The following is a 17,660-nucleotide window of genomic DNA, read 5'->3' as shown; positions in this document are numbered from 1 at the left end:
TTCTCTCAGCTTCTGTCCTCAGCCCCATCTTTCCCGGTTCTCTAAGGCACGTGTCCCTCCTGAGAGCCCTGGAATCACCCTTATGTAGATCATGGTACCTCTAAAGGGCGCAATATCGTGATGTCATCAAAAGGAGTTACAGAAAGAACATTGAGGCAAACCATACCTTGTTTCTTTACATCCACATTGTTTCTTTACATTGGCCAGTAATCCTGGCCTCACCTTTTACAAGCTACAAGCACTTGGATTTGCATCCCAAAGACCAGCCTGGCTAGAGCTGGGAATCTACATCCCAAAGATCAGGCCTGGCTAGCATCTGAGATCTGCATATCCAAGACCAGCTAGGTTTCTGTGAGAAAAGGGAAACTGCCTCAATATACTGAAATCATTTACTGAAGGCAGTTTGAAGGGGAGAAAGTTCAGTCTCATCCAAGCTAGTCAGGACACACAGGAAAACTGCTTCTAGGACAGATTCTCATTTAGCAGATCAACCTGATGTCGGTGGGCCCCACAGGTGACTTATGTGAAGTGGGGAGGAGAAAGACGACCACTTTCTCCCCACCCGCCTCTGTCACCCGGGACCCTGGGTAGGCTAGGACCGTTAAAGTCTGCAGTGAGCACCAGTTCTGCACGGGCCTAACCCCCGCCAGCCCCACAAGGTGGCCGTCAAGCCACACCTGAAGTCCGCTTGATCTTCTAGGCATGGGAGTTAATCCCCGCCACCCGATTGCTCGGGGAGCCACAGACTCAAGCTGAGGCGAGAATTTGCTCTTTGCAGGAAAGGAGAGACCAGTCCCAAGCCTTACCCAAGGTTTCTGGGGTTCTTGTCTCACTCGCAGAAAAGAATTTCAGGAGTAGACAAGCAGTGAAGTAACAGGTTTTATTTGGAGGCTTTTGGAGAGGGAGAGAAAGGGATAAGCAGATAGTAAGAGAGAGAGAGAGAGAGAGAGTAACGTGTCCAGAGGGAATGCGGGCTTCTCTGAGGGTGGAGAGAGCGCCAAGTGGGCTCTCGAGCTGGTTCTTATAGATCCTTCTGACTCTGAATGTTCTGGAATCTCCTTGGGGCTTGGTCGCTGGAGTTAACCGGATTGAAAGCGGGTTTGAGAATCATCTGACTTGGAATGTCCTGGAATCTCCTTGGGGCTGGGTCGCTAGAGTCAACCGGATTGAAAGGGGGGTTCTCGGAAAGGAGGAATTTCATGGGGAGGAGGCCCATATCTTCAGGGTCTGGGGATGGTCTTATCAAGTCTTTATTCTCTGTGTCCACAGGGTGGGTTGGTCCTAGAATTCTTCTTCTATGAGACTTTGTTTCATTGCAGAGAGCCTTTCCCTATCTACCTGCCTACATCAAACCCACCCTAGAACAGATTTCCCTGGATGTGTTTCTCCTCTCCTTGTCCGACCAACATATAAGCATACATAATATAAATCATTTTGTATGGGCACTGTAAGAAATACTTTGAGCTTATAGAATTGCTCTCCCAGGGCCATCTCAATCTCAGACTGCAGTGCTCAGGCCAGATATCTTTCCTATTCCTAGCAGCAGGGTCCTAGTCTCGTCGTTACTTTTGGATCATGACAGCATTTGCCTATGATCAAACTCTTAACTTATAGTTAAGAATCGTGGCACCTTGGCCTGGCCCATCTCGATGCCAGGGTAGCACATAACTTACCAGCTTGCCCTGGTTCCATCCAGTTCCACGTCGGAACCCTGCTTTTGGGGTGCTAGGAAGTGAGGGCAACTGAGGCTTAAGTTGAGAAAGCAGATGCCCAGGAGTGAATAATATTCAAAGCCAATCAACTCCTAAGTTATAAAGCATATTAATTAATTGTCTTCCTGTATCTATACAAAAAGGACATTGCATTAAATTATTCAAAAGACATAAGGAGAGGAGAAAGGCAATATTAACTTGAAGTACAAGTTCAGTGTCCTAAAGGATGAGACCTTACAAATTGGTTGGGGAAGAGAGCATAGAAGTTACAGACAAACAAAGTAATGGGAATGACTTGGGAGCACTGTGATGGGTGCAACCTGATAAACCTAAGCTCCAACAGTTGTCAAAATATTGAATGTGAACAAAATAGAGAGAGAATAATGTAGAAATCATCTGCCCCACAGGTAGAGGGAGGGTGTGGGATGGGGGTATACTGGGGTTGTGGGGGGTGGAGAATGAGCACTGGTGAAGGTATGGGTGTTTAATTGTATGACCGAGACTTAGACCTGAAAGCTTTGTAACTGCTCTCACAGTGATTTAATAAATAAAATTATTAAAAAAAATGAAAAAAGCCCAATCATGAACGCTTTATAACTGTATCTCATGGTGACTCGATTAAAAAAATTAAATAAAGCATGTTAATGAGCTTTGCCATATTGGCTTGTGTCTCCCTTCGTGCCACAGAGAGGGGCCATTGTGAGCGAGCCGGCTATCCAGGTGAGGCGAAAAGGGAAGAGCACCCAAGTCTGGACCATCGAGAAGCTGGAGAACAAGCTGATCGATATGCGGGATCTTTATCAAGAGTGGAAGGAGAAAGTTCCAGAGGTACGCGGCACAGGCACTGGGGAGGAGAGCAGAGTTGCGGGCAGGCTTGGCCGGCTCTGCGGGGTGGGACAGCCGGAGGCTCTGCCAGCCTGGTCCCCGCTGGACAGAGGGACGAGAATAACCTGCAAGCCAGTTTCGTCCCTCGGAGGGGCAGTTAGCCCTGCAATCTGGGCAAGGGAGACCCTGCAGAGGGACTGAGCTGGGAACGGCTGCAGGGGGCTGCCAGCGTCCCGCAAGCAGGGGGCCAGCGCTGAGTGCCCCCACCCCAGAGTCCCTCCTAGGTGCTCATTTTGTGCTATGCAGGCCCCCGGGCTCTGATGTTACTTCTCCCTGGCTTATTTGGATCCACGCCTGTACACTGTGTTCAGTGGTGATGTTTCGTAACAGGAGAGGTGATGCTTGGGTTTTGCCTTCCCCATCAGGCCAAGAGACTCTGCGGGAAGCGAGGGGACCCTTTCTATGAAGCCCAGGAGAATCACAACCTCATTGGCGTGGCCAATGTGTTCCTGGAGTGCCTCTTCTGTGACGTGAAGCTTCAGTATGCAGTTCCCATCATCAGCCAGCAGGGGGAGGTAAGGACAAGCCAGCCTGGGACCAGGTGGTTTAAGTTTTGAGGAGGGGAGATGTTTTTTCTTTTTCTTTTTCTCTTTCTCTTCCCCCTCCTCCCTTATTTGGACGGGGGAGTGCTTTAGACCGTAGCTGGCACTATAGACCGATGCTGAGGGCTTGCTCCTGGCTCTGGGCTAAGGGATGACTCTTGGTAGTGCTCAGGGCACCATATTTGGTGTGTAATGCAACAGCATTCACCCTATATCCTCTCTCTGGCCGCTTATGAATACCCCGTGCCCATCTCCCTCTGGCCACTTATACATACATTCTTTTTTTTTTAACTGTAGGAGTATTGCTAATTTTTCAGCCATTGAATAGGCTGATTGAATTGGACATAAACTCCACATTCTTGATACCGATCCAGAAACTGGCATGAATCATGAAAATTCCATTTCTTTTTCTGTCTGTATCCCAATCAAGTATCAAAATCTGCTCATGGTTTTATTTTTTTCATATCTTTGATCAAACCTAGGGTCTTATTTGTCTGAGGCATGTGCTATACCACTAAGCTACTTTCCTAACTTATGGAAGTGATGATTTTTAACAATTATTATAATTTTTTTATTGAATCACCATGAGATGCAGTTACAAAGCTTTCATGTTTGAGTTTCAGTCATACAGTGATCGAACCCCATCCCTCCACCAGTGCACATCTTCCACTACCAGTGTCTCCAGTATCACCTCACCTATCCCAACCCTCTCCCTGCCTCTATGGCAGACAATCTCTTCCATACTCTTTTATATTGCTTGTTATGAATAGCAAAAGAGAATGTGCAGACCCCCTGGAATTCTAAAATTTTAGATAATTAGGGTCTGGAGAAATCTCTGCAGCAAGCTGGTCTGTTCAGAGATTCTTTTGTGTCTCTCTGGATCGTGGAGGTTAAGGAGCTTAAGTAGCAGCCGGAGGCAGTTCGTGGGTGTGACCTTCAGGGTCCCTAGGGACGAGGAGATGAGGACGAGCTCATCCCCAACCCCTTGAGGCCTGGAGTTTGCTGTCACTGAACCCGTGTACCTGCACTTCTCATTGGGTTCTGGAAGTTGGAGGCTGCTGGGGTTTTTAGGGGGCAGGTGGAAGGACGACACCTGCCCCCGTCTGAGGCACGCGGTGAAGCCGGCCTGCTTGAAGTTCGGAGGCATCTCTGCAGTGAGCTGCTCAGCTCTGGGATTCTTCTGTGTCTCTCCTATAACACAGTTTTTTTTATTTGTAGTTCACACGTGCTTTCCTTGTTTTTTTGGGGGGGGGGGTGCTTTCTAATACGTGTTAAAGAGATCTGGGGGCCCACTGGCAGTTCTCAATCAGACACCCCGTCAGCCAAAGATGCACCATTGCTGATCCCTGAACTGCCTGGAATGCCTGAGCTGGCCCGGCCATGAGGGGACTCCAGGCCACCCCCAGCAGTGCTCAGGGACCATGTGACACCTGGACTCGAGCCTGGGTTGGACGCAGAGGGAAATGTGGCCTAACTGCTATACCAGCCCCTGTATTTTCTTGTTTTTTTTTTTTTAATCATATAAACCTTTTTCAGAGCCTGGCCAGCTACCAGTGACGTATTCGATATGCCAAACACAGTAACAACAAGTCTCATGATGGAGACGTTACTGGGCCCCGCTCGAGCAAATTGATGAACAACGGGAGGACCGGGACATAAACCTTTCAAAAAGCAGATTTAATCCAGCATTGCCATTTCTCAGGAAGTACAAACCTCTCGCTTTGCGGATGCATTCTTTCCTGGCCGACTTCACCTGGGAGGATTATTTGGAATCCAGAGTATTCCAAGGGACAACGTCTAATCATTCCTAATCGTTCCCTCCTCCCCCCTTTAAATATTCATAATGAGGCTACTTTTTTTTTTAATGGTGCTGGGGATGGAGCCCAGGGCCTCACACATGCAAAACAAATGCTCTGTCATGGAGCCACTGCCCAGTTCAGATATTTTGAACCACTGGCTTTATTTCAGAAAACGTAAGGTATTTCATTTTCTCATTCCAGTTGATTCATGTTTTTATTTGTTTTAAATTTGGTTAAGACCCTTATTTCCTTGCTTGTCTTTCAATCACATGTAAAGTCAAAACCAAGATTGTGTGTGTGTGTGTGTGTGTGTGTGTGTTTAATTCCCAAACTAAGAGTTTTGGGCCACAGAGATAGTATAGCGGGATGCACCTGGCCAACCTGGGTTTGATATCCGGCACCTTAGCACAGCCAAGAATGGTCTCGAGCAGAGAGCCAGGAGGAAGCTCTGGGCACTGCTGGGTGGTGGGCCAAACACCAGACATCAACAAATAGGGTACTATTCTGGCCTGGAAGATTGACGCAGGGACTTAGCACTCCTGCATGGCGGGCCTGTGGCCGGCGAGTCTGTGCCACTGAGAAGTGGACCCTGTCTGGAGCGGACCCGGTCCCCTCCCCGCCCCCGTTTGGATGCCCACACTACTGTTCCTCCTCTCTCGGGGGGTATAGGTCCCTTGGACCCCTCCCCTAGAATGCCATTCTGCAGCGTGAGGAGACTGAGTGCTCCCAGCATTTCTGCCGAGCAGCGCCAGGGCAGTGCGGAAAGTGTAAATAAGGCCTTGCACACCTTCAAGTGTGCATCGAGTTTTGAAACAACATTTTTCTGGCCTGCAGGAATAGTGCAGAGGTTAAGGCACATGTCTGGGGGTCGGCCAACGCCATTTGAATCCTGCCTGGGTGCCCCATAGCCTCGTGCCCCACTTGTGCACAGCTTGGGAGACCCCCAAAATTAATGAAAAAAAAAAACGGGGGACAGAGTAGTACTACAGCAGGGAGGGCGTTTGCCTTGCACACACAGCCAACCTGGGTTCCATCCGCGGCATCCCATTGGGTCCCCCAAGTGCACTGCCAGGAGCGATTTCCGAATGCAGAGCCAGGAGGAACCCCTGGGCATCGCCGGGTGTGACCCAAAGAGCAAAACAGAAACAGAAACAAATCCCTGAAGTGATTCTGTGTTCTGTGCATTCGCCCATCCCTGACCAGCGCCCCTTGCTCAGCCCCGCAGAGAGTGACACGCGCATCTCCTCCCTGGAGAGAGCAGAGACGCCCCCCTCCCCGCCCCCCACCCACCCCGTTTGGGTTGGCTCTGGGCTCCACAGCCTCTTCTCAGGGTCACGCTGGCCTGGCCACGGCTGGGTCGCTCTGGGTTGGGTGACATTGCGTCCCCTTTGACACCCAGTGTGCCAGCACCCAGTATATGGCAGCCGGGGGCTCAGTGCCCTGCCCCTCCCCCTCCCCCACCCCTCCCCCTCCCCCTCCTCGCTCTTCCCCGCCTCCCTCCCCCGCCCCCTCTTCCCCCCTCCCGCTCCCCCTCTCTACCCCTCCCTGTTTTGGTTTGCTCTGGGCTCCACAGCCTCTTCTCAGGGTAATGAGGACCAGCCAGGGCTGGGTCACTCTTGAGTTGGGTTACAGTCCCCTTCAATACCCAGCATGCCCCTCCCCCCTCCTCCTCCCCTTCCCTTCTTCCCCCTCCCCCTACTGCTTTCCCCTCCTCCTCTTCTCCCTCCCCTGCCCCCCTCCTCCCCCTCCCTCTCCCTCTCTCTTCTCCCTCCCCCTCCTCTCCCCCTCTATTTCCCCTTCCTCCTCCCCCTCCCCTCCACTCCCCCCTCACTCTCCTCCCCCTCCCTTCCCCCTTTTCCCCTCCCCCTTTCTTCTCTCTTCCCCCTCCCGTCCCTTCCCTCTCCCCCTCTCTTACCTCTCCCCCTATTTTCCCCCCTCCCCCTTCCCTCTCCCCCTCTTCCCCTCCCCCTCCCTTCCCCCTTCCCCTTTCTTCTCCCTTCTCCCTCCCCCTCCCTTCCCCCTCCCTGCCCCTTTCCTCCTTCTCCCTCCCCCTCTCCCTTCATTCTCTCTCCCCTTCCCCATCTCTTCCCCTTCCCCTCCCCCTCCATTCTCCCTCCCCCTTTCTTCCCCCTTCCCACTCTCCCCACCCGGGAGCCCCTACTATCATGGGAAGCAGGGAGCCCCCAGGCCCGCGGAGCAGAGAGCAAGAAGGGCGGCCCGGGTGCTCCCGAGGGTCCCGGGATCTGGGTCACAGCTCGCACGGCTCCCGCAGGTGGCCGGCCGTCTGCACGTGGAGGTGATGCGCGTGACGGGCACGGTCCCCGAGCGCCTGGCGGAGGACGACTCCTCGGAGAACTCGAGCGAGAGCGGGAGCCTGGAGGTGGCGGACGGCGGGGACGGGCTGCCCCGCACACGCAAGCTGACCTGCCGGGTGAGCCCAGCCCCGGGAGGGACGGGTCATGCCCAGAGCCCGGAGCACGCACAGCGGGCAGTGGGGGAGGAGGGGGGAGCAGGACCCGCGCTGAGCCCTGGGGGTCCCGCTGACCTGCTGTTGGGGTGAAGTGTCGCCCAGAGCCGGGCCAGGCCAGCACTGTGTATCTGTGCCACATTCACTCAGATCCTGGGCCAAGTTCCCGGGTGCTCTGCAAGGGCCGGGGCATGAGCTGGTGTCACATGGACACTGGCCGTATTTGTGTCATTCATGACTCTACAATTGGAGGTGCTGGCAGAAAAAAGGACACCTTGTTGGTTTTTCCTTTCTTAATATTTTGTTTCATTGAATCACCTTGTCACTGTAAGACACAGTTACAAAGCTGTTTATGACTGGGTTTCAGTTGTGCAGTGATCCAACATCCCTCTGTCACTGGATATTTCCCACCACCACTGTTCCCTGTGTCCCCCACTGCCAGCCTCTATGGCAGGCATTTTTCTTCTCTCTCTCTCTCTCTCTCTCTCTCTCTCTCTCTCTCTCTCTCTCTCTCTCTCTGCTTTTGGGTAGTATGGTTTGCAATACAGATACTGAGAGGCCATCATGTTTGGTCCATTACACACTTTGAGCACACATCTCCCATCCAGAGCAATCCCTTCCAACTACCAGTGTCACAATGGTCCCCTCTCTATCCCGACTGCCCTTTCCCTTGAGGGAGGCTTCCAATGGTGAACCATTTGTCCTGGCCTTTGTTTCTACTGTACTTGGGTGTAATCTCATACTGTTGTTGTTGTTTTTTTAATATCCCACAAATGAGTGCAGTCATTTTATGTACTGTCCTTCCTTCTTCTGATTTAATTCACTCAGCGTGATTCTCTCCATGTCCATCCATTTATAAGTCAATTTTCATGACTTCATTTTTTTCTAAAAGCTGTATATATTCCATGTATAGATGAACCATAGTTTCTTTAATCCATCGTCTGTCCTGGGGCACTCGGGTTGTTTCCAGATTCTGGCTATTGTGAACAGTGTTGCAGTGAACATACAAGTGCGGATGTCGTTTTTGCTGTGTATTTTTGCAGAGGACACCTTATTGAATGTTTCCTTCCTGGGAGCTCTCTTTGCTCTGCAATAAATAAATAAATAAATAAAACCAAAATCTCTTCAGGTGAAGATCAAAGAGGCCACAGGGCTGCCCTTAAACCTGTCGAATTTCGTCTTCTGCCAATACACCTTCTGGGACCAGTGCGAGTCCACGGTCGCTGCCCCCGTGGTGGACCCTGAGGTGCCGTCCCCACAGTCCAAGGACGCCCAGTACACAGTGACCTTCTCCCACTGCAAGGTACGGGGCCCTTCCAGCACGAGCAGTTGCCGGGACCCCAACCGGGCCAGGGAAGAACTCGGGCTTCCCAGCAGCGAGGCCCCGGGTTGGATCCCTGGTACCTCACCCCAGAAAATAACTAACAGCAACAGCAGCAGCAAGCTGTTGTAACTTAGAAATGTTTTCCAGTAGGGGGCGGAGCAGTAGTACAGCAGGTATGGTGTTTGCCTTGGACCCAGCATACCCAGGTTCGATTCCCGGCATCCCGTATGGTCCCCCGAATAATGCCAGGAGTAATTCCTGAGTGCAGAGCCAAGAGTATCCACTGAGCATTGCCAGGTGTGGCCCAAAAAACATTAAAAAAAAAGTTTGCCATTAGGGACCAGGGCTATTGCCAAAGGGCTGGAAACACTTGCCTGGCAGTGGGAGGCCCCACGTCCAGTATCCATGCCATGCGGCCCCCCGGACACTGCTGGGCCTAACCCCCATGACCCCCTACCCCCAGCACTGAGGGAGGATCTCTGAAAAACAAGACTTTCCTAGGGCACGAGAGATCATGTAGGAGGAAAGGTGCCTGCAGCCCACCCCAGTGTGGGGGTCCCTGGCATCACACGGCATCACCCAAGCAGCAGCAAGTGCGGTCCCTGAGCACAGATCTAGGAGTAGTGCTAATCACCAGGTGGGCCCAAGAAAGAAGACTGAGCCGGGAGGAGGGGCAGTCAGCCCGCAGAGGGAGGTGTGTCCATATTCGGAAAGAAAGGAATGGGGGCCGGAGCGATAGCACAGCCGGAAGGGCATTTGCCTTGCAGGTGGCCGACCCGGGTTCGATTCCCAGCATCCCATATGGTCTCCTGAGCACCGGCAGGAATAATTCCTGAGTGCAAGGCCAGGAGTGACCCCTGAGCATCACCAAGTGTAACCCCAAAAGCAAAAAAAATAAAGGAAGGGATGACCAGAGCAAGTCACATGTGATGGCCCTTGCATACCCTGCAGGCTGCGGGGTCCCAGAGAAGCAGAACAAAGTGGCCTTTAGGCTGGGCTCAGACTCCTGTGACTCGGAGTGAGTCTCGGGCAGTGGAGGGAAACTCCCCGGATGCGCCGTCCACGCTCCTTGTCTCCCTTCCCTGCATCCCAGGACTACGTGGTGACCGTGACGGAGGAATTCCTGGAGTTCATATCCGACGGGGCTCTGGCCATCGAGGTGTGGGGCCACCGCTGTGCCGGCAACGGGAGCGCCCTCTGGGAGGTTGGCTCGCTGTGCGCCAAGACACGGACGCTGCAGGACAGGTGGGTCCCGCGACAGCACCCGCCACGGCTATGACCCCTTGCGACGCCGTCAGGTGGAACTGCACACGGGCCCCAGCTGCCCACCAGGCTTCGCCTTCTGAGCCTGTGTTCTCCCGAGCCTGCCTCTCCCTCCCTCCCTCCCTCCATCCCTCCCTCCCTCTCTCTCTCTCTCCCCTCTCTCGCTCCTTTCCTTCTCTTCTCCTCTTCTCTCCCTCTCTCTCCCTCTCTCCTTTCCTCCTTTCTCTCTCTACTCTCCTCCCTTTCCTCTCTCTCCTTTCTCTCTCCTTTCTCACTTCTTTCTCCCTTCCTCCTTCCCTCTTTCTCCCCCTCTTTCTCCCTCTCTCTCCTCTCTCTCTGTCTTCTCTGTCTCTCCTCCCTCGGCCCTCTTCCCTCTCTCTCTCTTTCTCTCTCCCTCTATCTTTCTCCTAAGCTTTTTCCTCTCTGGAGAGGAGCCCATGTTCTCTCTTGAACACATATTCCTCCGTCACACTTCTCTTAGTAAATTTCCCTCAATAAACACTAGTTTGTCTTCCTTTTTTTTTTTAAACAAAGTCAGCACTTGGACTTTTTTTAAGTCCACAGGACTGGCCAGATGGACAGTGCTCATGGTCTGTATGCAGGAGACCTGGATTCCATCCCCAGTACCACACGGGCTGACAACTCCTTGTCAGGGGCAGCTCTGAGCACCACCTGTGTCACCTAAAAAAAAAATGGGGACCGGCGTTGGGGTGGGTGGGGAGAGCATTGTAAATTACAGCATCTCTAATAAAATTGAGGGGGTAGAAATAGACTCTCTGCCCTGCACAGTGAGGTGCTACCAGGCATCAGGGACATGCACTGGGGGGAGGAAAAGTTAGTTTTCCGCAGTGAGACTCAAATAGCTGTGAGTACATCAGATCTTTTTTTTTTTATTAGTGAAACACCATGAGATACAGTTGTAGACTTATAAATTGTTGTGCTTGGGTTTCAGTTATACAGTGATCAAGTGCCCATCCCTCCACCAGTGCCCATTTCCCACCACCACGGGCCCCAGTATCCCTCCCACCCCCCACCCCCCATCCCACCTTGCCTCTGTGGCAGGGCATTCCCTTTTGTTCTCTCTCTCCTTTTGGGTGTTGTGGTTTGCAAAGGAGGCATCGAGTGGCAATCATGTTCGGTCTAGAGTCTACTTTCAGCATGCTTCTCCCATCCTGGGAGATCCTCCCAACACCCTTTATTTGGTGCTCCCTTCTCTATCTGAGCTCCCTTTTCCCCTAGCATGTGTGGCTGGCCTCCAAGACATGGAGCAAAATTCCTGGTACTAATCTCGGCCATTCTTGGGTGTTAGACTCCCAGTTTGTTACTTTATATTCCCCAGATGAATGCAATCTTTCTAAGAGCGCGTCAGATCTTAACTTCACATTCCGCGCAAAGCTGAACTGGAGACAGGCCACAGCCTTAAATGGGAAACGCAAAACTGTTGGGGTGGGGGACAGAGTCTGGCAAGGAGGGCACATGCCTTGCATGCGGCCGGTCCAAGTTCCATCCCTGGCATCCCATCTGGGCCCCAAACCGCACCAGAATGATCCCCAGCTGCAGAGCCAGAAGGAAGCCCTGAGCACAGCTGGGTGTGACCCCCCCCCCAACCCAAAACAGAGTCAAATAAAAAGAACCCATACCATGGGGCTGGCCTGAGTGTTACGTGAGAAATGAGCCCGTGGAGCTGATGTGGTGCTGTGCCTCTTGTGCGCCAATCACCCAGGCCTCCTTTGCACTTTCTCGCTCCAGGTTTGGGGGGTTGGAGGGGGGGGGCAGGATGGGACCATTCCCCAAAGCACTTGGCCGTTCCCAACTTTGCACTGGGGGGTTGTTCCCAGCTGAGCTGACGGGGTGAGTGGAGGGAGACGTGTGGTACCAGGGATTGAATCTGGACTCCGGGAACTCACAGCGCCCATCCCTGGCCCGCAGAGCGCCTGCCCCTGTCCTTCCGTCGTCGCTCAGAGCGCCGGGCGACGGCCTTGTCCTAAGAGGGGCTTTTGCAGGTGGAACGAGGTGACGCGCCGCATCGAGCTGTGGGTCTCCATCCTGGAGCTGAACGAGCTGGGGGAGTACGCCGCCGTGGAGCTCCACCAGGCCAAGGACGTCAACACGGGCGGCGTCTTCCAGCTCCGCCAGGTGCCAGGCCGTGCCCGGGGCCCTCTCGCTCCTGTCCCCGTGACTCACCCCCTCCCCCTCCCCACATTTGCCCCCTGAGTTCTCGTCCCATCCCTTCCGCTCTGCCCTCATCCATCTCTTCGCACCCCTGTCCCCTCCCGCCCCCCCCCTTAGGGCCACTCGCGGAGAGTGCAGGTCACTGTGACGCCGGTCCAGCACTCAGGGACCCTGCCCCTGATGGTGGAGGCGATCCTGTCTGTGTCCATCGGCTGTGTGACCGCCAGGTCCACCAAACTCCAGAGAGGCCTGGACAGTTACCAGGTAAGACCCAGGCTCGAGAGAGCACTCAGCCCTGGTGGGTTCATGTGGAGGACGGTGTTGACTGTCTCTGCGGGAGACCGTTAGAGAATGTTCTAGAATTTTCTCTCCAACCCGTTCCTATTTCTTTCCATTGTCTTTGTTGGAGGTGGGGGGAGGAGCACAGAAGTAGGGATTGCACCCAGCAGTGCTCAGGGGTATGTGGTGCCAGGGACCAACCCCAGGTTGACGCATTCAAACCCAGTGCCCTACCCACTGTTTATCTCTCCAGATCCCTCCTTTTGTTGCCTTTTTCCTAGATTTCGAAGCCAACTGGGGGCCGGAGAGATAGCACAGCAGATAGGGCATTTGCCTTGCATGTGTCCAATTGAGGTTCAATCCCTGGCCTCCCATATGGTTGGTCCCTCGAGCACCACCAGGAGTAATTCCTGAGTACAGAGCCAGGAATAACCCCCAAGCATCTCTGGGTGTGACCCAAAAAGCAAATTAAAAAAAAAGAAAAGGAAAAAAAAGCCAACTGGCTTTAGTGTCAGTGAGTGCCAATATTGTATGTGAGCTCCTATATTAATGCTACACTTCTCCTTTCTTTTAGGCAGGTTTTATTTTATGTTTGGCCAAGACTATAGGAGGTATTTGGCAGTGCTCTCTGGCCTGATTGACTTTAATATCGAATCACTCCTTGACTTCCAGGGCCAGAGAGAGTGCGGTGGGTAGGGCACTTGCCTTTCACACAGCAGACCCAACTTTGATCCCTGGCATCCTGTATGGTCCCCTCATTCACCCTTCCAGTGTGACCCCTGAACACAGAACCAGGAGTAAGCCCTGAGTCCAGCAGGTGTGACCCAAAAACATCAACAACAAAAATCACCTCTTGATTTTAGACTTGGCCTGGTGAACCGTGTCTTTGAAAGCTTTGCATATGATTTAGTTTTTCAGTTTTTATTGGCTTTATAGATGGGGGACGGGGATTCCCCAGTGATACTCAAGGACCTGTAGCTACTTCCTGTGGTACCCAGGGGGCCCAGCCAGGACTGAACCGCAACCCCTGCCCTACCTTTCTGTTTTGTTTTGTTTCGTTTTGTTTTGGGGTTACACCCGGATGTGTTTAGGACTTACTCCCGGCTCTGCACTCAGGGATCACTTCTGAGGGGCCCAGGACTGGCCACATGCAGGGCAAACACCTTACCCACTCTCCTATTTCTTCAGCCCTCCCCCCCGACTGGTTGTATTTTTCTGGGGGGCAGGGAGAGATCTCCCGAGCCGCTCTCAAGGTGTCCACTCCTGGTACTGCTCAGCCCAGCGGTGCTGGGAGACCTTGTAGCAGACAGAGAACTCGGGTTCCATAGAACTTGGAGCTATGTCCCTTGTTATGCTGCCCCCCCACCCTTTTTTTTTTCCAATTAAAAGTTCTCCTTCTAGGGGCTGGAGTGATAGCACGGCAGGTAAGGCGTTTGCCTTGCACGCGGCAGACCTGGGTTCGATTCCCAGCATCCCATATGTTCCCCCGAGCACTGCCAGGAGTAATTTCTGAGTGCAGAGTCAGGAGTAACCCCTGTGCATCGCCGGGTGTGACCCAAAAAGCAAAAAAATTAAAAAATTAAAAAAGTTCTGCTTACGATGAATTTGCCCATTTAATCCTCATTTACTCCACCTTCTCTTTAAAGTAACAGAAGATGCAGGTGTCTAAGGCTTATCAGAGTAGTTGATCTGGGGTACCCGTATGCTCCTAGGAGGTGCCGGGGGACACAGAGACCCACTGAGTTGTATTCCCCATCCCCACCCTTCACCCAGACACGAGTGAGGGTGCCTGCTCCCTCCCTGACGGGTGGCAGACAGCAGCCCAGCTGTGCCCGGGGAGGAACTGTCTTCTGCCTCCATTCCCTCTGTCCTCATGGCATACAGCCAGGACTCTGGGGAATGAGACAGAAATTGGCCCAGCTGTGTCCAGCCCCGCAGGCCCCTGGACTCTCTGGCTCAGAAGGGCCCAGGGACAGCGAGAAGGTGGCTACAATAATGTGGTTACAGGAACTCCTGCCAGTCCAGACGATGCCGTATTATCAAGATGTAACAGTGTTCCACATTATGAAAACCGAATCTCGTTTTGTAATGAATGGAAATGAATGGACCCCCGCCGTCCATGGCGGGGTGGCGTCGGAAATGGGACCGTAGCGTTCTCATCCTGCCTTGGGCCCTCACTCAGGCCTGAGAGACGGCCGCCGCGGGATCGGTCCGACTTGACATGACCAAATGGCCATTCTCTGTTCTCATCTCCAAAACCTCGAGGAGGCAGAGGACATAGTTCCGTGAGGCCTCCCCCCACTCCCCTTTCTGCAGTCGAACGTTGTGATAAGAACTTTATCATCTCAGATAAGAACTTTGCAAGGAACAGAACGTGGATCATCAACTTAAATGTTTCCAGATGAAAAAAACGTCACGAGGGTTATTCTCACTTTTGAAAAATTGATGGGTTGATCGATTGGCTCTGGGCTGGAGAGGTAGTGTAGGGGGTCACTCACTTAGCTGACCTGTGCCCAGTACAATCCCTGAGCACAGAAGCAGGAGCAAGCCCAAGCCAAAACCAAACCAAAAGAAAAAAGTCACATCGTGCACATTTAAACTGTAGCTATATTAAAGCTTTTTTTTGTTTGTTTTTGGTTTTTGTGTGGGAGGGCCACACCTCAGAGAGCTCAGGGCTTACTCCCGGCTCTGGGCTCAGGGATCACTCCTGGCAGGCTTGAGTGACCATATGTGGTGCTGGGGATTGAATCTGCGTAGCCACATGCAAAGCAAGTACCCTGCCCACTGTGCTATCTCTCCAGACACAAAGCATTTATTTAATTCCCAAGGTTATGTCCAGTAACTGTTATTAACTTAAGCTTCAGAATTCTGTGGATACAGTAACTCATGTCAGTCCAGGAGATGCTGTATTATCAAGATGTAACAGTGTTCCACATCATGAAAACCGAATCTAGTTTTGTAACGAATGTGGAAGGACTCGATAGTCTAAAAATTCTATCACATTTTAGGTATCTATAGTTTAACACAGGGAATTAGTTCAAGACAAATTACCTTAATTGTTAGGCTTACATCAGTAAATTATAAATATTCAGATGATGATTACCAAACAAATATAAAAACATTTTGAAATTTACACAGAATATTTGTAAAGTATTTTTGAAGAAGTGAAATTTAACTTATGCTTAGATTGAAAGTGATTTTTCTGAAATTTTAAGACACCTAAACAAATTTTTTTAATTGAATCACTGTGGGATAGACCCTTAAAAAGCTTCTTATGACTAGGTTTCAGTCATAGTGCTCCTTCCTTCCACCAGTGTACATTTCCCAGCACCAGTGTCCCCAAGTTCCTCCATCCACCACCCACCACCACCTCCCCAACCCCCCAGCCTGCAGCCTGCTTCTATGGCAGACACTCTTTCTCTCTCTCTCTCTCTCTCTCTCTCTCTCTCTCTCTCTCTCTCTCCCTCCCTCTCTTCCTCCCTCCCTTCTCCTTCCCCCCTCCTTTTTGGGCATTGTGATTTGCAATACAGATGCTGAAAGGGTTATCAGGAATATCCCTTTACCTACTTGTAATGCTCAGTTCTTGTCCAGCGTAATCATTTCCAACTATTATTGTCATACTGGTCCCTTCTCTGTCTTATCTCCCCTCCGACCCCCCACCCCCCCACACACACACACGACACATGCACACGTACACACACTTGTGGTGGATTCCAATAATTGACCATTCCTTGGCCCAGTTTCCCTGACTTTGGATATTAGTCTCACATTTTTTGTGAGGTTAGAGACCCAGCTTCCTGCCACCCTTGGTTTCCGTCCCTTTATCCTTCAGAACCTTGGGGGCTTCCTGCTGGAAACCAAGACAGAGAGCAAAAGGTTCCAAAGTCCCTTTTCCTCTCTCATTCTGTCTTTCTAAGCCCATCCTTTTTTTTTTCTTTTAAGGTAGAATAAATTTTCTTTTTCAATCTTTATTGATTTACAGAACAATGAATGATGGTTTCCTTGTTCCCATCCTACACTCCTCACCAGAGCTAAATAAACCTCAGTCTATTTGCTCATCCACAAATATTTAGTAGTGGAGAAAGTCCTGACCCAGTGGGGTTGATTCCTGTTTTTCAATAAGAGCAGCTTTCATTTTCCTTATATTTATTTCTACATTGGGATGGGGTGTGTGTGTGTTTGTGTGTGTGTTGAATTCAGAGTCTCACACATGCTCAGCAGATAGATGCTGTTTTACTGACCAGTATCCTCTTGTTTTTCAATGACTGCTCTATTATTATTACTTTTTTAAAGTACCTTACTATCGACAGGTGGATGAAAATCCACCAAACCTTTTGGGAGATTCAACTAAGGATTGTGCTGAGCGTGCGTGATGCCAACCCCCGGAATGTATGCGTTAAGCTTAAGGAATGTTTTTTCCTCGGGTGCTGTTCGAGAAGCACCATGCATGTTCCTCTGTGTTTCTTTTTCTCCTCCCAGAGAGATGATGAGGCTGGTGATGATATGGATAGTTATCAGGTATACCTGCTCCGTCGGTCCTGTGGCATGGGGCACAGCCGCTGCTAACTGCCAGAGCCTGCGTAGCCGAGAGCAGGGACACGTGCCAACCCCGGGCCGTGTCTCCCTCGCTTTCCATTTGCTTTCACTGCCATCCCGGACCCCGTGCTCTTTCTTTCTGTCGATCCTCTGCCCAGTTTGAAATTTTGGACCCCAGACAGTTTTCTTGCTCTGCTGACTCAAAGGATTCGCTCGTAAAGGCTTGCTGCCAAGACCGAGATCTCTGTGTGAATTTGGTGCCCTCTGACATCAGACATTCACGCGTCATCTCTTCATAGACTCTCTTCATCGCTCACTCTGTCCTCGCCGTGTGTCGCTTCTAAACAATGATGGCCCGGGAAGATATCCAAAGGCATACTCCCCAGATAGTTTTTGTTCAGTCAGTTTCCTTCCTCGTGAGGGCTGAGTGTATATAAACCACTAACTGGAAATTTTTTATTTCTTTTCATATTTTTTACCCCTTTCATGGGATCTAGCAGAAAGCCCAGCTAGGGAATGTGGGACTTGGGAAAATGGTAAAGGCCCCAGCAGAAACCCAAGACAAAACTCTTGGCCCAGGCTCCTAGTCTTCGGACTGACCCGCCACTTTTGCTTTGGTTTGGGGGACACATCCAGCGGTGCTCAGGGCGTCCTCCAGGTTCAGGGAACCTGATGGGGTGC

The 17,660-nt window shown here is 51.6% G+C and overlaps 1 protein-coding gene across 2 annotated transcripts in view; it reads left to right on the top strand.

Moving 5' to 3' along the window:
- The window catches only part of KIF13A (kinesin family member 13A), a 215,353-nt gene that overhangs the window by 172,832 nt on the left and 24,861 nt on the right, over positions 1-17,660 (top strand). For both annotated transcript variants that reach the window (XM_056132384.1, XM_056132383.1), the window contains exons 19-26: positions 2,400-2,540; positions 2,963-3,112; positions 7,211-7,369; positions 8,535-8,708; positions 9,823-9,974; positions 11,996-12,128; positions 12,282-12,428; positions 16,923-16,961. In XM_056132384.1, the coding sequence (XP_055988359.1) occupies positions 2,400-2,540; positions 2,963-3,112; positions 7,211-7,369; positions 8,535-8,708; positions 9,823-9,974; positions 11,996-12,128; positions 12,282-12,428; positions 16,923-16,961 (1,095 nt within the window). The remainder of the gene's footprint in view (positions 1-2,399; positions 2,541-2,962; positions 3,113-7,210; positions 7,370-8,534; positions 8,709-9,822; positions 9,975-11,995; positions 12,129-12,281; positions 12,429-16,922; positions 16,962-17,660) is intronic.

This window comes from Sorex fumeus, unplaced genomic scaffold (assembly GCF_029834395.1).
Source record: "Sorex fumeus unplaced genomic scaffold, SorFum_2.1 ptg000094l, whole genome shotgun sequence".
Lineage (NCBI taxonomy): Eukaryota > Metazoa > Chordata > Mammalia > Eulipotyphla > Soricidae > Sorex > Sorex fumeus.
This window is presented reverse-complemented; position numbering and strand designations above follow the sequence as displayed.